Consider the following 27111-nt stretch of genomic DNA (forward strand, 5'->3'; position numbering starts at 1 on the left):
ACCATGATAAACTGTGTTTATGTGCCTGTACACACACAATGTTTTCCTATACATATGCCCTTTCTATCTTGCCTAAGCACTGTAGTTCTTCTAATTCATGTGTGAGAGCAAAACCAGCACCTTCTCTTCCCCCCCATCACCCCCCCTTCATGTAAGACCCATCTTTTCAATCTCAGCATACAAGTCTTAGTTTTGTTTTGTTTTTCTTCTTTCTGTATTAACTTAAGAACTTCCACCTTGTCACTTAAAGGAGACACTTCCCAGCTTCTCTTTGACATACCCCAGTTGCCAACATCACTCCTCTTGGGTTTGTAGCCAGTAAGTAAAATGAGTGACAAGAGCATAAGCAGTGCAATGCTCTCAGCAGTCAGACTGCTCCCCAAGAGGATGCTGAGAAACAGGTGGCAGCGTGAGGGAGGCTGCAGAGCTGTTCACGTGGAAGGTAGGACAGATTCCTATGGTATGGGATTTCATCAGCTTGCTCAGAACAACATTTAAAACTTTTAAGAATTACTTCTTGCCAGGCAGTGGTGGCTCAAATTCTTTAATCCCAGCACTTGGGAGGCAGAGGCAGGTGGATCTCTGTGAGTTCAAGGCCAACCTGGTCTACAGAGTGAGTTCCAGGACAGCCAAGGCTATTACACAGAGAAACCCTGTCTCGGGGGAAAAAAGACTTCTTTCTGGACTTTCCCACTGAATAATTTTCAGACTGTAGTTGAACAAAAGTAACTGTGTCTGAAGAAGACAAAATCATAGCTAAGAGGAGACTGTGTAGGAAGAAAGCAAAGAGCTACTTAGCAATGAAAACCTTGGCAACGGGCAGAGTTAATACACCAAACTGAGAAGAAAGCCTTTCACTGGCTCTTAGCTTCTGTGACTGCTATAAACTGCAAGAAGTGTGTCCCAGGAGGATCCTGTGGCCTGTATCAGTTCTGTCAGAATTGGAGTGTAAGCTACAGCAGCATGGGTGTGGGCACTACTGCACACTTGGCAGTTGAAAGGGCTTGGTCTGGGTGAATAAGTTCTGCCTCTCTAGTGCTCCATTTCACCCAGCCAGTTTGCAGCCTTAGATGAAACTTGCAGTAATGGTACACAGGATTGTCCTGGCAGAACGTCCATACTTATTATGCAGGCAGCCTTGGAGCTAATTGTGTCCTACTCACTAAGGACATGAAGTATGAAGCCAACAGATGTGCTGTTTTCTTTTGAGGTAGGGTCTTACTGTACAGCCTTAACTGTACAGTACAGCTGGTAGAACTTGCTACATAGAGTATTCTGGCTTCTAACTCACAGATACTCTCCTACCTGTGCTTTCCAAGTGCTGGATTATTAAAGGTATGCGCCACCATGCTTGGCACATTTTAGCATAGGATCTGCTATTACCATGTGAATAGTCAGTCTTGGCCTTGGCGACCCTTTAGGGGAGCTGCTAGGATGGTTCCCACCCCCAAGTTAATCTCCTTCCACCTCTTCAGAAACTGTTCAGTTTTTCATAATTTCCCAGAAGATCAGAAGCATAGAATCTGACTTTCTTTCAGAACTTTGGCCAAGGGCTGGAGAGATGGCTCGGAGGTTAAGAGCACTGACTGCTCTTCCAGAGGTACTGAGTTCAATTCCCAGCAACCACATGGTGGCTCACAACCATCTGTTATGAGATCTGGTGCCCTCTTCTGGTGTGTGGATGGATATACACGGAAGCAGACTGTTATATCCATAATAAATAAATAAAATCTAAAAAAAAAAAAAAAAAGAACTTTGGCCGAACACAAACCTCTTTTTTTTTTTCCTACTTTTGACACAAATTTTGACTCCTTTGCTATTGAATGACCTAGACAGGCTCCTTGTTTGATTTCCCTTGTGCTTTCATAAAAAAAAAAAAAAAATGGCAAGCCAGGGGTGACAGAGATGATGGCTCATTGGTTAAAAGTGCTTGCTTACCACTGTTCTACAGAGGTGCCAGAGCCTACATGGCAGCTTATATCTGCCTGGAGCTCCAGTGCCAGAGGGTCCAGTGTCCTCCTCTAGTCTCATAGAGCTCCTGTAAATTATGTGTGTGTCTTCATGCAGGCTTATACACATACAGAAATTTTTAAAATCTAGAAAGAAGGAAATGACAAACCAGCACCTCTATTTCCTCCTTCCCCGTTAATCACTTTTCCTTCCAAATCAGAGGCTAGGATGGAAGAAGCCTGCTAAGTGTCTATTCCTCATTGTTTTTCTTCCCTTACACAGGCAAGTTCCCTCTGGCCCAGCGGTTATTTTTTTTTTTTTTTTCCTTCTGGTTTTTCAAGACAGGGTTTCTGTGTGTGTAGCCTTGGCTCACATAGATCTGAGTGCTGGGACTAAAGGTGTGTGCCACCATGCCTGGCTTAGCCTAGTGACTCTCAACCTTCCTAATGCTGTGATGCTTTAATACAGTTCCTTATGTTGTGGTGATTTCCCTACCTCTTAAATTATTTTCACTGTTGCTTCAGAACTGTAATTTTGCTATTGTTATGAATTATAATGTAAATATTTTGGTGATACAGGTTTGCCATGGATTGAGAACTGCTGGCTGCTCTAGACAGGCACCTCAGCCTCAGCTGTGTATTTGATCACTAATAGTAGGGGCCACACAACTCCTGCCACAGCTTTCTTACAATCTCAGAGGCTGCAATATTTTCTCTAATCCTTAGGCCATTTTCAGGACATGCTGGCACAGATGGTAGACCATGTTACCTTATGCCATGTTAAGAAAGATGACAGTCCATGAGATTGATATGGCCTCTTTGGGCACCGGGCATGCATGTAGTACATGGACATTCATGCAAGCAAAACATTCATATACTCAAAATAAATGTTAAAATGTTAAAATGAAAAGAGAGTGCTCAGAGGGACTGGGGCTTAGTTCAGGTTGTAGAGTATCTACCTAGAATGCATGAAGTACCCTTAGTTAGACTCCTAGTACCACAAAAACTAGGCATGTTGGCAAGTGTAAAGTCATCCTTGGCTATGTAGGGAGTTCAAGACCAACCAGCCTGGGTTACCTGAGACCCTGTCTCAAGAAGAAAGTACCAGGTGTCAGGACTGGTGGAACTCCTCTCCATTTCCAGCTTTTGGGAGACTGAAATAGGAGGACTGTGAGTTTTAGGCCAGCCTAGGCCACAGAGTAAGACTATGTAATAAAGATTGCCATACTAGATCAAACAGCTCCAACTGCAGGTTGTTTAAAGGAAACCTATTCTGTTTTGAGACAGGATTTTTCTGTGTTGCTCAGGTTGGTCTCAAACTTGGGTTTTTTTTCCCACTTGAGCTTTCCAAAGCATGTACCACCATTCCCAACTTTAAATCTCAATGTTAATTTCAACAGGTGGAAAAAGCTGTTCTACAAAGATACTCTATAAATGCTCATGTGGCTATATTTGATTAGCAAAAGAAGACTCCAGAATACAGACAATGTTATCGAGGCAGTAAAATGCATTTTATTTTGAAAGAAGGATCAGTAGCTGAGTGTGGTAGCTCATGCCTATAATCCCAACACTCAGCATCTGAGGCAGGAGGATTGCTGTGAATTCCAGATCAACCTGAGTTACTGAATAAGACCCTTCCTAGAAGAAAAAAAAAGGATCAGTTTATTTAACCAGAAAATATAGCAAGCAGTACTTAATGTAGCACCTACTCTTAGAACAACAAAGGAGTTAAGTCAGAAATGTAAAAGAATCTTTAAGTATTTGGAAGTGAAATGACATATTGCAAATAACCATTGGGTCAAAGGGAATAGAACTGAATGAAAATGAAAAGATAATGCATCAGAATTTGTGGGTTATGGCTCACAGTGCTATAGAGGGAATTTTACAGCTTCAAAAGAAAGATCTAAGATCAGTGACCCAAGACTCTGCCTGGAGCTAGGAAGAGAAGAGTCTAAACAGACATCATAGAGAGTTGAGTGTGGTGGCACATACACTCAGGAGGCAGAGGCAGGTAGATTGCTGAGTTTGAGGTCATCCTGGTCTACATCTCGAATTCTAGGCCAGCCAGGGTTATATAGTGAGACTTTGTCTCAATAAAAAGAAAGAAAAGAAAAAGATAAAATAGTTGATATAAATAGAAAACAAGTGTGTATGCATAACCTTATTTATAGTCAGACCCTATCTCAAAACACAAAGCATGGGCCCTTGCCACCAAGCCTGGGTCTTATTCACATGGTGGGACAAGTTGTCCTCTGACCTCCATCTGTGTTCAGTGTTAGACATATGCCCACACCCACATATAACACACAAAGTAAATACAATTAAGGAAGAATTAAGATTTTACTTTTAACAATGTGTATGTGTGTGTGTGTTATATGTTGGTATGTGCATATGAATGCAGGTGCCCTTGGAAGCAAGGAGGGTTTCAGATATCTTGGAGCTGGAGTTGACAAGCGGTTGTGAGTCACCTGCAGTGAGTTCTAGAACCAGCTTCTGGTCCTCTACATGTACAGTTTGTACTCTTAATAAAACTGAGCCATCTCTTCAAAGCTCCACCCCCCAAAAATTTTAAAATAAAACAAAAAAGCTAAAACACGGTAAATAAACAAAAAGAGATTAAAGCCTCTAAGAGGTTATTGAGAAGCTAGGTATGGTGTTTAACAAGATTGTGATCCCAGCCCAGGCTGAGACAGGAGGGTCTAGAAGTTAAGCCCAGGCCTAAGCTAACATAGTGAAACTGTCTCTAATAATAGTGGTAATAAGAATAAATAATAAATTCTGTGTTTTAAAAGTTTGTATCAACAGGCCTCCTTTATGTATGAATGTAATTAATTATATGCTCTTATAAAAGACCTGACAGGGCTGGAGAGCTGACTCACCAGTTAAAGAGAGCTTGCTGCCCTTCCAGAGGACCAGACCTCCCCCCCCAACATTTATATTTGGTGTCTCACAACTGCTTATAACTCCAGCTTCAGGGCTCCTGACACCCTCTTTTGGCCCTCACACATATATAAATAATAAGTCTTAAAAATACACAAATTAAAGGGGAAAATGGTCTTAGTTAAGGTTTCTATTGCTCTAATAAAACACCCTGACAAAAAGCAACTTGGGGCTGGAGAGATGGCTCAGCAGTTAAGAGCACAGAGTGCTCTTCCAGAGAGTCCTGAGTTCAATTCCTAGCAACCACATGGTGACAAACAACTATCTATAAGGAGATCTGGTGCCCTCTTCTGGCAATCAGGCATACATAATAAACAAACAAACAAACAAATCTTAAAAAAAAAAAAAAAGCAACTGGGTAGTGGTGGTGCTGGTGGTGCACCCCTTTAATCCCAGCACTCAGTAGGCAGAGGCAGGCTGATCTCTCTGAGTTTGAGGCCAACCTGGTTGGCTACACAGAGAAACCCTGTCTCGAAAACCCCCCAAAACAAAACAAACAAAACATACAGCAACTTGGAGGAGAGGGTTTATTTAATTTTAAAGCTTTGTAGCCCATCATCCAGTAAAGTCAGGTTAGAAACTCAGATAGGGACCTGGAGGCAGGAGCAGATGTAGAGGCCATAGAGAAACACTGCTTACTGGCTTGCTCAGCTTCTTTTTCTTATAACACTCAGGACCACCAGCCCAGAGATGGTGATACTGCCCACAGTGAACTTGACCTTCCCACATGTCAATTAAGAAGTAAGACGGGTTCTCAACTTATGGGTCACAACCCCCTTGGGGATTGAATGAAGCTTTCACAGGGGTCACCAAAGACCATCGGAAAACACAGATATTTACATTAGGATTCATAACAATAGAATTACAATTATGAAGCAGCAACAAAAATAATTTCATGGTTGGGGCTCACCACAACATGAGGAACTGTATTAAAGGCTTAACAGCATTAGGAAGGATGAGAGCCATTGAATCAAGAGAATTCACTAAAGGCTTGTGTATAGGCAAATCTGGTAGGGGGCATTTTCTCAGTTGAAGTTCTCTTCACAAATGACTCTGGCTAAGCCAGATGTTGGTGGCGGGTCTCATTGAGTTGAGGCCAGCCTGCTGTACAAGATCAAGTTCTAGGACAGCCAGGACTGTTACACAGAGAAACCCTGTCTTGAAAAACCATGACTCTGGCTTGTGTCAAGTTGACATAAAACTAGTCAGCACAATTACTCTTCTACTCTTTGGTCATATACCATTACCCCCACCCCCAGACTCTTGAAGAAGCAAAGCCTGACCCTCCTCAGTAGATTTATTGTGTTCTCTAGTCATTTTTTTAAAAAAATATTTATTTATTTATTATGTATACAGTGTTCTGTCTGCATGCATGCCTGCATGCCAGATGAGGGCATCAGATCTCATTATAGATGGTTGTGAGCCGCTGTGTGGGTGCTGGAATTTGAATCTGGGTCCTCTGGAAGAGCAGCTAGTGCTCTTAACCACTTAGCCATCTCTCCAATCCCCGAATTCTCTAGTCTTAACTGTTTTATTATATGGACTAAGTCAGTGTAGCTGAATGACTAGGAATATGTATTTGGTATTTTGTTTGTTTTGGTTTTTCAAGACAGGGATTCTTTGTGTTGTCTTGACTGTCCTGGAACTCACTCTGTGGACCAGGCCTCTGCCCCCTCCCCCTCCCCCCCCAGTGCTGGGATTAAAGGCATTCACCACTACTACCTGACAGGAATACATGTTTTGAGCCAGATCTCCTTACTGCAAACCTTTTTGAAAAGCTGTGTGACTTGGAGTGGGTTAATAACTCTCATAATCCCTTCATTTTCTTCATCTGTAAGTAAGAATAATAGCTACTTCACAAGGTTATATTTTAGCTTTGCAGGACTATCATAACAATACAGACTGTGGCTTGAATAATAGAAACTTGTTTTCTTAAAATTCTGGAAGCTTGAAGTCAAGAGCAAGGCACTAGCAGATTTGACTGCCTCTGAAGTCTGTGTCGCCGGGTTCAGGAGGGTGCCATCTTGCTGTGCCCTCACGTGGTCTCTGTGTGTACCTTCTTGTCTGCTTCCCTCTTCCCTCTCTTCTCTGTCTCATTGTCTGGATATCCTCTTATAAAAACCCTAGTCTAGTTGGATTAGGCCAGTTCTAATGACCCCATTTCAATGTAAATCAAATATAAATTAGATGGCTCAGTGAGAAGGATAGGCGCTTGCTACCAAGGCTTAGGACCTGAGTTTTATCCCTGGGACCCACATGATAGGAGAGAAGCAACTCTCCTAAGTTGTCATCTGAGCTTTACATGTGCAGTGGGTTTGTGCTCTCTCTCTCTCTCTCCCCCCTTCTCTCCCTCTCTCCCTCTCCCTCTCTCCCTCTCTCTCTCTCTCTCACACACACAAATATAATTTTAAAAGAGGTTAAATTTAATTACTATTTAAGCTTTCTGTGGCTATGTATATTCAGAGTGCTGGGGATTGATTAGGATTTCAATACATAAACCTAAAGAATATAAACGTCACTTCAAAATAATTATAGTTTCATAGGAAGTTATAAAATATTTATACAAGAAGGGACTGAAGAGATTGCTCAGTAGTTAAGATCACTGGATGCTCTTCTAGAATAAGTTGGGTTCAGTTTCCAGCACCCACATGGTCTGTCTAGCTGTTTGTCAAGAGATCTGATGTTTTCTCTTGGCCTTTACAGGTAATGCATGCACATGGTACGCAATCATGCAGACACAACATCCATACACACAAAATAAATTAATAAATTAAAATATATAGGGAGTTTCATCCATGCATCCTTACCTACCCCATTCAAATCATAAAGTCTGAATATAGTATGGGAACCAGGAAATTGAATTAATGCTCACAAATTCTTTTTTTTTTTTTTTTTGCTTTGTGATGTTGAGCTCAAACACAGGGCCTCCTCATAAATACTTAGCATTCAGTCTGCTGTTGAACTGTACCTCCAGCCCAGTCACCAGAATTGTTTCAGAGTATAGATTATTCAGGTATCATTTGTGTGCATACATGTGTGCTTACAAAGACAGGTTGGCATGCTTCTAAAAAGTTACTTTGCTTTAGTAGCTTTTGTGACCATTCAAATCAAATGCAGCACTGTGATCACCACAGTTGTTTCCTGCCACCTCTTTGTAGTCGTACTTACGCTTCTCCCACTCAGCTGTTTTCTGTCTTCATTGATTGCTTTGGAGTTAATGTTTAAAATGCCATGTGAGGTTCAAATTAAAGCTAAATCTTGTTTTTGGATATCTAAGTATTTCAGGGCATTTACCAGAAGACTTTTATTTTCAATTTCTATAATTATATAGTCCATTGAATTGCTTTTGCACCTTTGTCAGAAATCAAATGGACATCTCTCTATGGGTTTGTTTTTATCAACTGTGCAAATTAAATAAAGAGCTATAAGTGGAGTGTCGTGTTTGTGCAAGTGCTACATGAGTGTTGATTTTATTTCTGTAAATGAATGATGGTTTGTTGCTGTGCTCAGAATCAAACTGAGGGCCTCATATTCTAGGCAGGCACTATACTATTGCTCTATCCAATAACTTTATAATTTGTTTTTTTGGTTTTTCGAGACAGGGTTTCTTTGTGTAGCTTTGGAGCCTATCCTGGCACTCGCTCTGGAGACCAGGCTGGCCTCAAACACACAGAGATCCGCCTGTCTCTGCCTCCTGAGTGCTGGGATTAAAGGCGTGCACCACCACCGCCTGGCAACTTTATAATTTTTTAAAGCTTTTATTTGTGTTTTTGTGTGTGTGTCCATGTGAATGTATGACACAAGTTTGTGGGTACCTGTTGAGGCCAGAAGAGGACTTTAGATCCCCTGGAGCTGGAGTCACAGGTGGTTGTGAGCTGCCTAACATGGGTGCTGGGAACTGAACTCAGGGTCCTCTGGAAGAACAGGGGGTGCACTTAAACTGGTGAACCATTTCTCCAGCCACTATACCTTTTTTGGGGGAGGGGGTGATTTTTGAGATAGGGTTTCTCTGTGTTGCCCTGGCTGTCCTGTAACTTGCTCTGCAGACTAGGCTGGCCTTCAACTCAGAGATCCACCTGCCTCTGCCTCCAGAGCGCTAGAGGGGGATTAAAGGCGTGAACCACCACCCCAGCTATACTTTTACTTTTTTTAAGTAACAGTTTGAACAGTGTGTACTCATTAGTGCATGTGGGGTTGTGTGCCACAGCATATCTGTAGAGGTCAGAGGACAGTTTTGGAATTGGTTCTCTCCTTCCTTTACGTTGGATCAACTCCGCTCACCAGACTTGCACTGCACTTGCACCTTTACTTACTGAGTCATCTCACTGTCTAGCTGTATAATTCTAAAAACATTGTAGTTAAAACACATGCAGTATAAAATTCTGTGTTTTGGGTTTGTTTATTCATTTATTTATTGGTTCTTTGAAGTAGGGTCTTGTTATTTAGTGTTGTTTGGTCAGAAACTTACAAATAAGCCGTTAGCCTTGAATGCATGGCAATCCTGATGCCTCAGCCACTTAAGTGCTGCGATTTCAGATATTCATCACCACACCTAGCATATCTCAGTAGTACTAAGTACATTAACGTTGTTGTTTGTTTTTGAGACAGGGTCTCACTATGTAGACCAGGCTGGTCTCAAACTCACCTGATTCTGCCTTCTAAGTGCTGGGATTAAAGGCATGCACCACTAGACCTAGTGTGCTCTCATTTGCATTCTCTCTCTCTTTCTCTCTTTCTCCCTCTTGTATTTTTAATTTATATATTTATTTTTGCATTTTATGAGTGTGCTCTTTGTGTATGCCTGCACACCAGAAGAGAAGAGGGCATTAGTTCCCATTGTAGATAGTTGTGGGCCATGATGTAGTTACTGGGATTTGAATTCAGGACCTCTGGAAGAGCAGCTAAGTCATCTCTCCAGGTCCCCCCCCTTTTTTTTTTTATTTTGTAGACTAAGGGCTGGGGCTGTAGCTGAGTTGTTAGAATGCTTGCCTAGTATGTACAAAGTCCTGGGTTCAGTGTCAGCACCTGAGAGGTGGATCAGAAATTCAATTATCCTCACCTCCTTAGAGAGTTCTAAACTAGCCTGGGGTACAAGAGACAGTGTCTCCTAAGTAAAAACAATTGGTCTTCCACCCTCCCCCTTTTGTTTTTGAAAACATTAATAAACATGGACAACAGAGTAAGTTTTTCAGTTAAAAAAATATACAAGAAATAGTAAAAGTTGATGTCTACAGGTATTAGCTCCACTTCTAAGAGGTAGTGCAATCGTTTTGTTTGTTTTGTCTTTTGGGACAGGGCCTCACTGTTTGCAGGCTGGGAGTTAGCTATGTAGGTCAGGCTGGCCTCAAATTTACAAAGATCTGCTTACCTCTACTTCCTGGGTGCCGGTATTGAAGGCAAGCACCACCAAGCCTGGCAGGACAGTGCAGACTTTAAGCATCCATAATACTTTTTTCTTTTTGAAAGATTTGCTTTATGTATAAGAGTGTTTGTGCCTGCATGCGTGTGTATGCATCACATGTATGTCTTTTGGATTCCCCAGATTGGGTTTATGGATAGCTGTGAAATACTATGTGGGTGCTGGGAATCGAAATTGAGTCCTCTGCAAGAATAACAAGCACTCTTAACCATGGAGCCATCTCTTCATTGGCAGGAATATACTTTTAATAGAAGGGTATAATATTCCAGAATGGATAGCTTCCCAAGTATTCACCTTCAGGTAACATTGAACATTCATGCTTGTTTTCTGTCTCCTTTTCATCACAAAGTTTACTGGAAATCTCTTCATATGCAATCCATATACAGTTTATGTTTTTGCCTCCATAGTTGTGTGTGTGTGTGTGTGGGGGGGGGTCAGTGGACAAGCTGTCTCACTGGTCCTTAATAATGTTGTTTGTTTTTGTTACTGTTGTTTTAATGACAGTGACACTTTTAAAACTTACTACATATGTTTTGCCTGCAAGCCTTTGGTTAGTTTTTACTAGACAGTAAGCTGCTTTAGAACAGGAAGTGTGTCGTGATCCTTGTTAATTAAGTCTAATCTGGTGACTGTATAATAATATGAGATGCTGTACTTGAGAAGAGGATGAGAAAAGGATTAACTAATTCTTAATCTTTTTAAACTTTTGGTTATGTACACATGCCTAAGGGACATTAAGTCTTCTTGCCTCTCTTCAGTGTTACTATTTCAAACAGTACAGTGTCTACCACTGTGTATCTACAGTTATCTTCATTGTAATTGCTGAAAAAAAAGTTCTTTAGTCCTTTCATCTGTATTCACCACTTTTTCTCTTGTGTTGTCATCTCCAGCCCCCTCCAAGCCCCCCCTCAAAACCATTGTTCTGGGAAGAGACACCGTGACCATGACAACTATAAGAAAGCATTTAAGCCAGGCAGTGATGGCACACTCCTTTAATCCCAGCACCTGGAAGGCATAGGCAGGCCGATCTCTGTGAGTTTGAGGCCAGCCTTGTCTACAAAGAGAGTTCCAGGACAGCCAGGACTACACAGAGAAACACTGCCTCATATAAATAAATAAATAAATAAATAAATAAATAAATAAATAAAGCATTTAATTAGTTTAATTGGGGGCTTGCTTACAGATTCAGAGGGTATCCTTTCTATTGCCAGAGAATTGCTAATTGTGTCTGTCGGTATATAAACTGGAAGCCTTGTGGGATGAGGGAGAACTTTTCAGAAGAAATCTTAAAGAGAGCTTTCTGAGAGAGAACTTTTAGAGAGAAACTTTTTTTTAAGATTTATTTTTATTTATTATGTATACAGTGTTCTGCTTGTATGTATGCCTGTAGGCCAGAAGAGGGCACCAGATCTCATTATGAGAAGGCTGTGAGACACCATGTGGTTGCTGGGATTTGAACTCAGGTCCTGTGGAAGAACAGCTAGTGCTCTTAACCCCTGAGCCATCTCTCTAGCCTTAGAGAGAAACTTTTAAAGAGAGCTTTAGGGGAAAAAACTTTTTTAAAGAATGAAGAGCCATGAGAGGAGAGGAGAGAGAGAGAGAAAGAGAGAGAGAGAGAGAGAGAGAGAGAGAGAGAGAGAGAGTGTGTGTGTGTGTGTGTGTGTGTGTGTGTGTGTGTGTGTGTGTGTGTGTATGCGCATGTGCACTCGCACCAAGTCGTTTTCTTTCATCCTTAGGTCTTTTTAGCCAGTCTTGTCTGCTTGCTTCTAGCCCCTGAGAGGATACCAAGGCTGGAGCTCAGAGGTCCTCGTTAGCTTTGGTTCTTCTTCACACTACTGCACTTCATTTCTCCCTTCCCTTCTGTCATTGCTTTACCTATCTGCTCCTTCCTACCTACAAAGTCTTCTGTGTAGCCAAGATTAGTTATAACTCACTGAGGAATCCAAGCTCATCTCCTACTCATTGACCTTCTGTTGTTGCTGCTTGAGTGTCGAGATTATAGGAGTGTCACCACACCTGGCTTTACCATTTCCTGTAGAGAATGATGAATATTTGGTGACAAAGTAGATGTGGTTTTATTGCAATCCTGGGGGAAATTGATTTTGTAGTAGTTATATTAAAGGTAATTTGTGCTGGGAGTGTGGTTCAGTTTTAAAGCACTTGCCTAATATTCGAGCTTTTACATGTGATATGAAGGGCCCAATTCAACTGGTTTGCCCTTGCCTAGCACTGTTTGCTGAAAAGGCTTTTCTTCATTGAGTGGTTCTAGCACCTTTCTCAATCAGTTGATCACAGTTACAGATGTTTCATTGGAGTCATCGTTCTACCCACTAATCTGTTAACATTAGTACTATCATGTTGCTGCTGTTGCCTTGCAGCAAGTCTAGTGTCAGGGAATGTGATCTCTCTTACTTTGTTCTTTCACAGATTGTTTTGTCTATATATTTATTATTATTATTTACATCAGGTTCTAGAAATTAAACCTAGGGCTTCAACCTTTACTACTGAGCAACACTCTTAACCCCTCCATATACATTTTAGAATCAACTTAATCATTTGTGTTTGTGTGAAAATGTGAATGTGATGAGGACAGGTGTGTGTGTGTGTGTGTGTGTGTGTGTGTAAATCAGAAGACAATCTTTAGGAGTCATTTCCTCTTTCATGGGTTCTGGGGATTGAACTTAGGTTGTCAGGCTTGTGCAGCAAGGATTTTACTCACTGAGCCATCTTGCTGTCCCCAAATTGTTAATGTAAGGAAGTCAGTAGAACATTAGGTAGAAGGGTCACAGAATTGGTGAATTAGAGGTAGATGTTGTTATCATAACAATGTAAGTCTTCTGACCCACAGTTATGGGGGGGGAGAGAGGGGGGGAGAATTTGTTTTTTGAGACAAGAGTTCTTTATGTAACTGCCCCTGGTGATCCTGGAACTCACTCAGTAGACCAGGCTGGCCTTGAACTCAGAGAGATCTGCCTGCTTCTGCCTACAGTTGCTGGGATTTAAGGCATGTGCCACTATCACATCACCTGTTGTTGTGAGACAGAGTCTCACACTCTAACTTGGCTGGCCTGGAACTCTACATAGGGCTGCCTGTCTCTGCCTCTCAAGAGCTGGGATTAAAGGTATGCACTATCAAACCCAGCACTTATGTATATTTTAAATTTCTTTGAATTCTTGTTTGTAGTTTCCAGAGTGTAGGGTTTATGATTCCTTTATAAAATTTAGCCATAAGTGAAGGGGCCAGATCCTCACCCAGCCCCCTGCTTTAGCAGCCATGAAAGGCTGCAGAAAAGACCCAGCAAGATGTGACTCAGCACATGGTGCTTAGTTTCCAGGCTTCCGACCTTGCCAGACCTGCCCCAGTCACTAGGAGGTCAGATACCTCCATGTGGCAAGAAACCAATCAGAAGGTAGCTGGCAGGCTCTTGATGTGCTTTGTGGTAACAGTGTCAAAACAGTGGCGTGCAGAGCATAGCAACCACCCTGGGATGTCCTATAGGCCATAGCAACCAGTTGACCAATCAACACAGGACCGGTTGCCCAAGCCTGGAAGTGCATCAATCCTGAAACTGTTGCAGATTCCTAGATACTCCCCTTGCTTTATCCAATAAATTCTGTCTCGAGGTCCCTTCGGGTCCTTCTTGCCCCACCCACTGTGTCAGATGGAGGGAGGAACCGAGTTAATATAGTTAGCTTGTTAAATAATAAAAGACTCTTTGCTTTTGCATCGGAATGGGTCTCTTGGTGATTTTGGGGTTCAGATTTGGGCACAACAATAAGTATTTGTTTTAATGCTTATACATGTATAATTGTTTTCTTTTGTGGGGGGTGTTTGGAGACAGGGTTTCTCTATGTAATACCCTTGGCTGTCCTGGAACTCACTCTGTTGAGCAGGCTGGCCTTGAACTCACAGAGATCCACCTGCCTCTGCCTCCCGAGTGCTGGGATTAAGGGTTTGTGTCACTATCACCCTTCTTGTATTTATTGTTCTTAAACAATGGCTTTAGAACACATGAGCATAGTCAGGAAGGGAAGGCCTGCACATGAAGATAACATTGGCTAGAGTGTTGGAACATGGAGGACACAGTGCTGTAGCTGAGTCCCTTTCAGCTTGGTTTGGAGTGGTTGTAACAGCTGTCTCTTGACTCCTAATCTGACTTGGACATTAGAACAACAGGCCTCTAGCATACTTTTACTGTCACTTAAAGTAAAACTGACTATTTAAAAAACATTGTCCTTCCAGGGGCCACTCAACAGTGAGTCTTCCAACCAGAGTTTGTGCAGCGTGGGGTCCTTGAGTGATAAAGAAGTAGAGGTAAGAACCACATCTAAACAATACTGTTCCCATTTTTATACCTTTAGTCTGTGCTCAAGGGCAGCACCAGGTAATTCCAGGGCGTGCTAGTGGGGTTGTGCGCTTGTCTTGATACAGCTTTGATGTGGCCCTGTCATGGTTTTATTGTCATAACCATACTTAGGCCTGGTCTTTCTCCATTTTACTTCCGTTTTTTTTTTTTTGGGGGGGGCGAAGAGGGGGGTGGTTAAGAAGGCTTAGTCTTTTCAATAAAGGTGAGAGATTTGTAGTTGTAGCAAAAATAGCTTAGTTACTCTTTAATTTTAATACTTTTCAGTACTCTAGGAGTAGGTCACTGGCTTAATTTAGCAGTAGCATTTGAAACACTTTCCAATTTGGTTTCCTTTTTCCTGCTTAGCTGGAAAATAGTATTAAGTAGATAACCTACCCACATGGATATGGGCACAAGTCTTAAGTCCTACTTTGCACTGTTGACACTTTCTATAAATTAGTCAGGCCTTTCTTTCTTTTTTGTTTTTTAAAGATTTATTTATTTACTATGCATACAGTGTTGTTCCTGCACACCAGAAGAGGGCACCTGATCTCATTAGAGATAGCTGTGAGCCACCATGTGGTTGCTGGGAATTGAACTCAGGACCTCTAGGAAGAGCAGTCAAAGCTCTTAACCTCTGGCCTTTCTTTTTAAAGTGTTAGGTTTATTTACTTTTGAAGTTTTTGAGAGCTTGTTGTATGAATTGACATTTGTCCTTCAAAAATTCTTTTTTGTTGTTTGTTTGAGAATAGGTCTTTTATGTGCTCACACAGGTTTTGAATTTGAGATCTTGCTGCAGTTTCTTTTTTTTTTTTTTTCCAAGACAGGGTTTCTCTGTGTAGCTTTGGAGCCTATCCTGGCACTCACTCTGGAGATCAGGCTGGCCTTGAACTCACAGAGATCCGCCTGCCTCTGCCTCCCGAGTGCTGGGATTGGGATTAAAGGCGTGTGCCACCAACGCCTGGCCTGCAGTTTCTTGATTGTGGGATCACAGGCATGGGCTACTGAGTTGTTTCAGTTTAACTAAAGGCCCCATATTTTGCCTGTTTCTTTGTGCCAAGAGTAATCAATATACTGCTAGTCATATCTCTTAGGTATCTTTGATATTTTATATGCACTCTGTTATCCTAATGTGGAAATTTAACAGCATTCTAATTGTGATATGTATGATATTTAACAGACTCCTGAGAAAAAGCAGAATGACCAGCGAAATCGGAAAAGAAAAGCTGAACCATATGAAACTAGCCAAGGTAGTGATCATTTCACACTAAAACACTTGGTTCTTATGCACTTGGAATTGTCTAACTCCCAATAAGTAATTAGTGTGTGTAGAGGGATTCCCAACAACAGAGGTTTATGTACTTAGGGAGTATCGGGCTATTGCAGACTTGCCATTTGATACACACCTGACAAAGCAGTGTCAGTTCTTTTGGGACTTTTGTTTTCCCAATGTATTTGATTTTCTTACCAGCGGATTTTCTTCAGACCAAGCAGGAATTATATGAGAAAGAGGATACATTGGGGGTATAACTTGGGATTTGTAGTAATGGTAGCCAGAAATGGTTTCATCTACAGCTCGGATGAAATGTGTAATGGTGATATAGTTCCATCACTAAATATATACTCAAGGAAAGGGTTAGCTTTCCCTGTCCTGTCTAAGGACTGGGATTCCCAATCTTTTTTCTTTTAAAAAATGTATAGGTAAGTCGTTCTGTCTGGTGTAAGGGAAGTCTCCCAAAGTGACAGGATTATGTGAAATGAGATCAGTTCTTTAGTTCTAATGCATTTGTTTTGAATCTTGGTCTCTTAAATTGGGATGTGGGTTACAGATGAATTTTGTTTCCTGATTTTGTTATATATAAATATGTATAAAAGAAAGTTTTGCATTTTAAAACAAGCTAAAAAATTGTCTCCATCAGTGCTCATTCAGTCACTTGATATAGGAGGAGGAGGTATAGTAACCGTAGTGTATAGGTTTTGTGTGGCTTGTTAAAAGTAAAGCTGACACTTGAGTTGACAGCATTGTGATCAGTTACTGAGCTTTTACTACTTAATGCATTTCAGTGATGATGGTTTACATGTACATTGGAAAAACTGTACTTACTTTGGTTTCATTTTCAGGGAAAGGCACTCCTAGGGGACATAAAATTAGTGATTACTTTGAGGTAAGTTAAATTTGGGGGTAAATAAACAACCTCCAGTGACTTTAAACAACCTAATAATCCTGTTCATTTAAGGCATTAGAGAGCAAATAATTGCCTTTACTGTGATCTTGCCTTTTCTCTTTCCATCTTCATCAAACTAATGCTGCCCATCTCGTAATAAGAAGGAACGGCTGCTGATTTACTAGGTGTGAATTTTGTATCATGTGTCTTGTCTGTGATAATATAAGAATTCATGTACGAAGTGCACTTTCTCTTGGCCAGACTAGGTTTTGTGTCTCAGTGACTATGGTATAATGGCTTGATTCTCCTTTGGTCCTTTCCCTTAGCCTAGTGGAATATGTCATGAGCTCAGCGACTCATTGTTAAGTGGTTACTAAAGATGACTAACACCCTCTGCACTACTCTACTTCTGCTTCATGTATTTTGAGACCAAGAAAAAATAAAGGCATTCTTCTCTCATGTCTGTCCAAACCATGCTTACTTTCAGCTTTCTATCCACGTTTTCTGTATATCTTGTTACATTTCTTTGGGAGTTCTTTCTCAAAAATCTTATTGAAAACATAGATTTGGCTTACATGGCACATTTTCTCTAGAGTGAGATGCATTGACTTAAAGAGGCCATGTATAATTGAGACCTGTTTGTATATTAATCTTTTCCTCTCCTTCTCTGAAGCATGGTGCTGCTTTGAATTATTCATATCCATTTTTCCCTGTTGGCCAGTTTGCTGGGGGAAGCGGGCCAGGAACCAGCCCTGGCAGAAGTGTTCCACCAGTTGCACGATCCTCACCGCAACATTCCTTATCCAATCCCTTACCGGTAAGCATTCACCTGGAGAAATTTGACACCTGTTATATAGGAGACCAGCAGCTCAGGAACACCGTCGTTCTTCCATTAATTACCCATGGGGCATGAGGCATGAGGGAGTAAACTTCATACTGTTGCCTATAAACCACTTACTAGATTCACATCTTTTATTAGTAAATTATCTCTGTATAATAGCTAGTCCATTCTTTGATTCTTAAATTGCCTTTAAGCCTGTCTAGTTCACTAGTCTGTCAAGGAAGCCATTCCAAGCCAAACATTGGGTTCTAAACCTTTGCTAAATTTGAATTTCTTTCCTTCCTTTAAAAAATGTAATCAGCTTCTGATATTCAGATCTTTTAGGCTTACTCACTCATGTGGTAGAAAACTTGATGCTGTGATGTATGTGAGATTGGTTTGTTTTCATCCTTTCAGTGGTGTTTCAAGGTTTTAAAAACATTATACATTAGTTGGTAGTTTTCAGCCAGGAGACATTTGTCAGTGTCTGGAATCATTTTGGTTGTTACAACTAGGGCATGGGAAGCATAGGAGGCCAGAGGCTAGGGATGCTGTAAACATCCTATAGCTGGGTTAGCACAGCCTGTGAGGCAAGGGTTATCTCATCTAAAAGTCAGCAGTGTTGATGTTGGCACTTCTGAGATAGCTAATGTAGGGTTTTATATTAATTTTCCTCTAGCACCTTTAAATAATTTGTTGCCATTTATCTGCCCATAATGTGACCAATCTGTTTTTATGTGGGATCTGAGGAGTTGGGATAAAGTAAACATTAAGTTAAAAAAAAAAAAAAAAGAGGTTGGGATGCAAGTTAATAGTAAAGTGCTTGCCTAGAATTTGCAAGGCCCTGGATTCAGGCTACAGTATGGCTTTAACTTTGTTTCATGTAGTTTTGAGGCTCAAGTGATTTAAACAGTAAAGGTGCATTCTGCCAGTCCTCTGCAAAACTGAATGGCTTTCTGTAATAAAGTGCCTACATGGCCTAATAGCCCCTGCCTGCTCTTTATTCCTGCCTACCTGTCTCCCATACAGCAACAGTCATGCAGACTTTCTTGAGCACTGTGAAGCTTTCTTCTGCTGAGGGCCTTTGTATTGCTGTTCTCTTTTCCAGAACTTCTTAGACAGATTATCAGCAACCTCTTCAACAGGATATTGCTCAAAAATGACCTTAACAGAGTAGCCTCCCCTGCCCAGCTTCTCTAAAATAGCATTTCCTCATACCTGGTCCCTTTGTCTCCAATCTTGCTTTAATTCATGTATGTGTGTACATATGCGTGTGTGTGTGTGTGTGTGTGTGTGTGTGTGTGTGTGTGTGTGTGTGTGTGTGCACACGCATGCGCGCGCGCACATGCATGTGCTCATTAATGTAGGCATGCATTTGCCACAGACCAAAACCTTGTTTGAGATAGGATCTTGCCAGTACTATGAGTACCAGGTCATTTGGCTGGAAGCTTCTGGATATTCTGTCCCTGCTTTTCATCTCTATGTACTGGGATAACAGAAGCTCCTTACCTGTGTACGTTTTTGTGGGTATTGAGGATTTGGTTTCAGGTCGTCATGCTTGCATGGCAAGTGCTTCTGCCCTTTTAGCTATCTCTCTACCCATTGATGTTTAAGTCTTACAATTTGTAACTGACTGTCTCTCAGTTACCCTCCCTGTAATTCCTTCCTTCCCCTCCATATACAAAGTTTGTTATATCCTTAATTTTTAAAAATGATTTCTGTTTTCAGAAGAATATACATACTATAATAGTCCATAGTTTTCAAAAATTGTACCAGCATAAGAAACCAAACATTACTAGCCCTAAAACGTCACCAATGTATGTATCCCTTACTACTTTATTAGCCCTTCTCGGCCACCAGGCGTAGCTGCTATCCATGAGAGGAATTATGCAATATGAATTGCTGTGTTTGGCTACTTTTGTTAAGTGTTACCCTTGTGAGATTTATTTATATTGTCTTGCTTATTGTAGATAATTTATTGTTATTAGTAAATAGCACAGTTTTATTATTATATTTTCTCTGTGAGTGTATGTGAGCACACATGCTTTTCTCTGTGTGTGCATACATGTGGGGGCCAGAAGACAATCCTGGATGGATGTCATTCCTCATGTGCCATTCATCTTTTTTTGCGGCATGATCACTAACCGGGCTGGAACTTACCAAGTAGGCTAGGCTGGATTGCAGTGATCTGTCTGTCCCCATGTCTCCAGTTTTGGAATTACATATGTGTGCCACCATACCATTTTTACATACACCACACTCAAGCACACACACACATCGCAGGATGTATATAGAAGTCGGAGGACAACTTATGGGAGTTGGTTTTCTCTTTCTACAGTCTAGGTTTAGAAGATCAAACTCACATCATCAGACTTTGGCCTAGTGTCCCTTGCCTGACTCTCCCTGTCCCTTTAGTTTAGTCTTTTTGTTTTTGTTTCTTTTTCTTTAGGGAGCTGGTGAGACACTGTCTCATTATATAGACCAAGCTGGCCTCACACATGCTTCTGCCTCCTGAGTTGCTGGGATTAAAAGCATGTGCCTACCATACCTAGCTGTTTTTTAAATGAGATCTGGAGATTCATCTCAGATCCTCATGCTTGCAAGTCAAGCCCTTTACCAACTGAGCTATTTCCTCAGGTAGGTAGGGGACAAACGTGCCAGGCAGACAGAGCTCAAGTGAGAAGTTTTATTAGAAAGGGGAGGGAAGCTGGGTGGTGGTGGCGAACACTTTTAATCCCAGCACCTGGGAGGCAGAGGCAGGCTCATCTCTGAGTTCGAGACTAGCCTGGTCTATAAGAGCTAGTTCCAGGACAGCCTCCAAAGCCACAGAGAAACCCTACCTCAAAAAAAAAAAAAAAAAAAAAAAAAAAAGTGAGGAAGGAAAGAGAAAAGAGGTAAAGAGACCGAGACAGAGGGAGACAGGAAAAGTCCTTTTTACCCCAGGGGAACAGCAGGAAAGAGTTCGGAAAGAGAAGAGCAGAAAGAGAGCGTTTAAGTGGGTGGAGGTCCGTGCCCCCCCACCCCCCCAGACAGGGTTTCTCTGTGGCTTTTGAGGCTGACCTGGAACTAACTCTTGTAGACCAGGCTGGTCTCGAACTCACAGAGATCCGCCTGCCTCTGCCTCCCGAGTGCTGGGATTAAAGGTGTGCGCCACCATCGCCCGGCGAGGTCTTTCTTTTAAAGGGATCCTTTGCACCTGGGCTGACCAGGGTACTGCCTGAGTGCATTCTGCCAGGTGACAGGGACAGGCCAGCATAATGTCTGAATCCTTACAGAATCCATTAACCTGACTTTCCACATCACCCCAAGTAAATCAACCTCACCCTCAGTTTTCTCAGCATCGCTAGGCTGCCCGCCCCCTAACTTATGTACTGAGTCTTACTTGTCAAAACCTTAACAATAAGCTTCAACACATTCCCTAAACCTCTTAGACCTAATTTGACTTGAAAAAGCTATCCCTAAAACCAGATCAACTAACCATACTTCTATCTCCAAAACATTAGCCAACCAAAAAGACATGATTAAACTATACTTCCTGTCTTTCCTAATCACACTCCTATCAATTCCCATCCTCTTAACATTTATTTAATCCTCTCTTGAGCTTTATTACTCATAAAGACTCCCCAGTCATTATCATTAACCAAGTAGCACAACTATATATTGCTGCAACTACTACACCCGCTTCCCCCATTAATTCAATCTCATCACTCTCATCAATCACCTAATCACTTATATTATTAAATTCTACCATTTCAACTCCATTATAATAACTCATTACATATATAACCCCTATCTTTATCAGAATACCTACCATCAAAACTTCCAACACCACCAATTAGACACCCACATCACAAGATACTCCTCGTAGCCATAACAGTTATATACCCAAAGAGTTCTAGGGTAGCCAGAGCTATACAGAGAAATGCTGTCTCAGGAAAAAGAAAAAATAAAGAACACTGTTTGGTATGCACCAGACTCTAAATTTGATTCTCTGTTTTATGAGTTAGTAAGACAACTGAAGCTATTTCTCATTATGATTGTAGAAGTTGTCTGTTTCTTCATGAATTTGTGTGAACTTTGCCTGTATATTAGGTGACTTTATTTCCTTGGAGCTCTTCTTCTTTTTTTTTTTTTTTAAGATTTATTTATTTATTTATTTATTTATTTATTTATTTTGTACACAGTGTTCTGCCTGCATATATCCCTGCAGTCCAGGAAAGGGCACCAGACTACATTACAGATGGTTGGGAGCCACCATGTGGTTGCTGGGAATTGAACTCAGGACCTCTGGAAGAAAGGACAGTGCTCTTAACCCCTGAGCCATCTCTCTAGCCCCTCCTTGGAGCTCTTTAAAAACAATTTTATTTGTATGGGTATTTGGCCTGTGTTTATATTTGTGTGCCACTTGTGTGTATATCTGCAGAGTCTAGAAAGGAGTGTCTGATCCTTGATGTGGGTGGAGTTACAGATGGTTGTGAGCTGCTGTGTGTTGCTTACAGTCAAACTCAGGTGCTCTTAGCTGAACCAATTTAAAGCTCTTTTCTTTAAATATGGTCTGTCTGATTTTAGTATATCCAAACCATTATGTGTGGTCTAAATATTTTTGCTCATATACAATCAGCTTTTTGTTAATATATTTCCTGGCCAATATAATGTGGTTTCTTTATGTATTATATAAATGTTTCTTTTAAAGAAACTACTGTATTCCATTTACTTATTTTTTGGGGTATTGATTAATTGAAACAGTGTGTCATGTGGCTCAGGCTGGCCTTAAACTAGCTATGTAGTCTTAGGATGAACTTCTGATCCTCCTGCCTTCACCTCCCAACTTCTAGGATTATAGCTGTTAGCCACCATGCTTGCTCTGTGCTTGCTTTTTAGTCATTTTTACTTTGTATTGTACTGGGGGTTGAACCCAGGGTCTAATGCATGCTAGGCAAGTGTTCTACCATCCAGCTATATCCCTAGCCTCTGGCTGCTGTCTTGGTACTCTGAAGTTTCAACATGTGTTTTCTTACATTTTTTTTCTTGGTTTTGACTCTGGGATTTTGGAATCTGTGGGTTGGTTTGCTTCTCCAGTTCCGAATAATTAATAGTTGTTACCTGTCATATATCATCTCTGCACTGGGTCTGTCCTCCCCTTGCCTCTGGACTTGGTTTCTTTTGTCTGTGTATGCTTCTTTGTAGATTATTTCTTTTTGCCTCTCAGTTCCAGATTATGTTTCATTGTCTCTCATTTGCTGCTAGTCTCATTGAATTCTTAATTTTTGTTACTGCTTCTGTTTGTGTCTTTGTTTTGAGGTCTTAGGCTCAATCTCCAGGACCTTGCTACATGGTAAGGGAATGAACTGTTTTTATCCTGAGCCCTGCTACAGCTTTTTTTTTTTAAAGCTCTTCATGGGCTGGAGAGATGGCTCAGGGGTTAAGAACACTGACTGTTCTTACAGAGGTCCTGAGTTCAATTCCCAGCAACCACATGGTGGCTCACAGCCATCTGTAATGGGATCTGGTGCCCTCTTCTGGTATGCACTGTATACATGATAAATAAATAAATCTTTAAAAAAAAAAAAAAAAAGCTCTCTGTGGTGGCCCACGCCACACTCAGGAGCCAGAGGCAGGTGGATCTCTGTGAGTTCCAGACCAGCCTGCTCTACAAGAGCTGTTTCCAGGACAGCCTCCAAAGCCACAGAGAAACCCTGTCTGGGGGTGGGGTGGGGAGAAGCTGTCTGCTGTTTATCTTTTTATTTGTTCATTCTTTTAGTTTTTAAGGATTTAAAATTTTTATTTTCTGTGTATGACTGTTTTGCCTGTGTATATGTATGTGAACCATGTGTGTATCTTGTGCCCATGTCATAAGAGGATGTCCAATCCCTTGACACTAGGGTTATGAATGTAGTAAGCCGTAATGTAGGTGCTGGGAACTCAACGCAGGTCCTGTGCAAGAGCAACAAATGCCCATAACTGCTGAGCCATCTCTCCAGCCCCCTTTGCTTTTGAAAATCTTAATTGTGATTCTGGGGGTTGAACCACTTGGTTGCTCACCAAGTATTTTACCACTGGGTTCTTATTTTCTCTAAATCTTAAAAAACTTTTATTTATTATGTATGCATGTATCCCTGTATGTCAGAAGAGGGCACCAGATCTCATTACAGATTGTTGTGAGCCACCATGTGGTTACTGGGAATTGAACTCAGGACCTCTGGAAGAGCAGCCAGTGCTCTTAATCTCTGAGCCATCTTTCCAGCCCTTATTTTCTCTAAATCTTGTGCACATGATTTTATAGTCTTAACTACTAATGCTGGCATCTGAGGTTTTTATCAATTTGTTTCTGCCATTGTTTCTCCTTAGTTGTTTTTTTGTGGTTTTATTTCATTTTACTTTGTTTTCTAATGATGTATATAACTCATTGTTCTTAAAAACATTTTTGACTGAAGATACATTTGTTCTTTGAGGGAGAAGTTTTATTTGCTTTTGTTCTTAGAGAGTTTCCCTTTCTAATACAAGTTTATCAAATTTAAGTCCTATATTTGTTTGGTTGGTTGAATTTTAGCTGGTTTGGTTGGTTGTTTCAGCTGTCAAAAAAATTGATTTAGATTGTTCTAACATTTCTTAAACCCTGATCTCCTACATTGCAAGGCAGCTTCCTTGCAGCTACTTGAGTGTGAAAGAAAGTTTTTTCTTAGTTCACCCTTTCCCTGAGAGTGTAGTTGAGTGCACTGGAGTCCTCTAGACGTGGAAATGGAGAGTGTGCCCTTCCTGTGTTTTCTGCCTGGGTAGGTTTTGCTTAATGACTACTTAACATCGTTGTGCCCTGGAAATCAGAACTGAGTGTCTTCAAGTACCCGTAGGGCCATATATGACTCTGATGTTTCTTTTACTTATCATATGCTCTTGGATTTTGTCCTAGCAGATCCCTTTTAAAGAAAATCACTGTTTTGATACAAGGTCTCACTCTGCAGGCCAGACTGGCTTGGAAGTTGGTATGGATTAAAAGTGCACACCTAGCCTTGTTTGTCTGCTTTCCTGTAGCACTAGGGACCGAAGTACTTAGCTTTGTCCCTAGCCCGTGGCATGTCTTTAAATTGGCTTTCTAAGGGAAGATTTATTCCAGCATCTTAATTTGCCTTCGTTCAGAAAAGTGAAAAGAAAAGGCTTTAGACCATAGTAGATGCTTATTGAATATAGGGCAGAGTGCTTGGCTTAGAGAGCATGTGGAAGTGAATGGTATCTCAGTATTAAAGAGCTATTATATGTGGTAGGGTAGGACTGTTGTTGATCTTGAGGATTAGTTACTTATAGATTGGAAGACTAAATTCGTTTGTCATTAGCATTTGATAAATTTGCTCACTTAACTTTCTATAATAGTTAAGCAGCCAGGCAGTGTGGTGCACAGCTGTAATCCCAGTCAGTATTTGTGAAGTTGAAGCAAGAACGTCAGTGTTTGAGGTTAGCCAGACCCTGTCATAAAAATTAAAGGGCTGGAGAGGTGGCGCAGCAGCTAAGAGTATTTAGCTAAGAGTACTTGTTGCTCTTGCAGAAAACCCAGATTTGGTTTCCAGCACTCACAGTGGCTCATAACCACTGCAGCCCTGTAACTCAGGGGATCTGACAGGCATACATGTACTGCACATATATGCACGCAGACAAAACATTCATACATGTAAGATAAATCTAAAAAACCTTTTAAAAGTCAAAGTAAGATAAAATTAGATATGGGATTAAAATACATACTATTATAACTTAGAGGCTGTTCCTGATAAAGCATATATGCAGATTGGATTGTAAAAATCCCTTAACAAAACAGCCCTTTCTAGAACTGGGACCTTGTAATTCAGCTTCTGGTGGCTGAGACAAGAAGATTGAAAGTTCAAGGCCCACCTTGGCTACAGAGCAAGTTGATAACCAGCATAAACCATTTCGTGAGACTCTGTCTCAGAAAAAACATAAAAATGATCTGGGGTGCTAGGTGGTGGTGGTGGCACATGCCTTTAATCTCAGCACTCAGGAGGCAGAGGTAGAGGCAGAGGCAGAGGCAGAGGCAGATGGATCTCTGTGAGTTTGAGGCCAGCCTGGTCTACAGAGCTAGTTTCAGGATAGCCAGGGCTATGCAGAGAAACACTGTCTTGAAAAACAAAACAAAACAATCTGGGGAAAGCTGGGTATAGTAGTGCATGTCTTTAATCCCAGTACTCTGGAGCCAGAGGCAGGTGGATCTCTGTGTTAGAGGCTAGCCTGATCTACATAGTAAATTCCAGGACAACCAGGGCTATGACCTTGTCTGAGACCACCCCCCCCAAAAAATCGGGAGATATACTTAAGCATGTGCAGGGCAATCCCCAGCACCCCCTCTCTCCCCCCCAAAAAGGCAGCTGGCAAGTGTTTCTAGACTCTACATACATGTATGTTTGTATACTAATTTTCCTTATTTCAGTTGTATTAATTTATTCAATGCACTATAAATATTTGTATTTTATAAGTAGTGTTGTAATTAATTTCTTGGCGTGGGGGGGGTGGGAGTGGGGGATGGGGGCCAGGGGCCAGGTTTCCAGACAGGGTTTCTCTGTTTTTTCTGTTCCAGACAGCCCTGGCTGTCTGGAATTCGATCTGTAGAACAGTCTGGCCTTGAACTCAGAGAGCCTCTGCTTTCCAAGTGTTGAGATTAAAGGCATGCACCACCATTCCCAGCAGTTAATTTTTTGTTTATACTTCTGTATAATTTCTAAGTCAGAGTATATTTAAAAAGATCAGGTATTGGTGGTGTACTCCTATAATCCTAGCACTTGGGAGGCAGAGATTTTGAGGCCAATTTGGTCTTCATAGCAAGTTCCAGGACAGCCAGGGCTACATCAAGGGACTGTTCTTTCCTCTCTTCCTCCCTCCCTCCCTCCCTATCTCTTCTATGTCTATCTCTTTCTCGGAGATTATTAGCAGTTTGTGTTTCTTAATTTTGGCATATCCAATTAATATTGAATTGTGTCATTATAGTCTTTCCAGTGAGAAAATACCTTGGTTTAACTGTGATTTCTTCACTAGAGATATTAAACCTCTTTTCATATGTTGAATGGCCTTTTCAATTTCTCTCATAATGAGTTTTTGTGTCTTGTGCTAATCTTTTGGAATATTTGCTTTTTCTTACTATTAGGTAGGACACTTTAAGATTCCTAACTCAGTGTCATGTATGTTGTAAATGTGTTTGTAAATTTGTAATATAAGTTTATGTTGACTTTTTACCATTCAATTTTGTGTCTTTTCTCTACTTTATGTATTTTAAATTATTTATTGATATTCGCATGATTAAAAAACACACATTCATGCTGCATTCCCCAAGTGTAAAAGTTTTTTTCACTACTAAGTTACAGCAGCATTTGCTTATGTTTCTTGTTATGGTTTTTATATGTGATAGAAGATAGGAAGATACTAAGTGTCTCTTTTCCAAATAACTTCGGAAGTAGTATGCCAGTCTATAAATACA

General features: G+C 41.0%; 1 protein-coding gene across 5 annotated transcripts in view; it reads left to right on the forward strand.

Moving 5' to 3' along the window:
- Tlk2 (tousled like kinase 2) overlaps nucleotides 1-27111 on the forward strand; it is a 102504-nt gene that overhangs the window by 12815 nt on the left and 62578 nt on the right. For 2 of the 5 annotated variants that reach the window (XM_027427862.2, XM_035447382.1), the window contains 4 exons: nucleotides 14552-14623; nucleotides 15835-15904; nucleotides 16776-16819; nucleotides 17493-17636. In XM_027427862.2, the coding sequence (XP_027283663.1) occupies nucleotides 14552-14623; nucleotides 15835-15904; nucleotides 16776-16819; nucleotides 17493-17636 (330 nt within the window). Of the gene's footprint in view, nucleotides 1-14551; nucleotides 14624-15834; nucleotides 15905-16775; nucleotides 16820-17492; nucleotides 17637-27111 lie in introns of those variants that run through there. The other 3 variants (XM_027427866.2, XM_027427868.2, XM_027427864.2) reach the window with 2 other exon arrangements.

Source organism: Cricetulus griseus, chromosome 7 (assembly GCF_003668045.3).
Source record: "Cricetulus griseus strain 17A/GY chromosome 7, alternate assembly CriGri-PICRH-1.0, whole genome shotgun sequence".
In the NCBI taxonomy this organism is placed as follows: domain Eukaryota; kingdom Metazoa; phylum Chordata; class Mammalia; order Rodentia; family Cricetidae; genus Cricetulus; species Cricetulus griseus.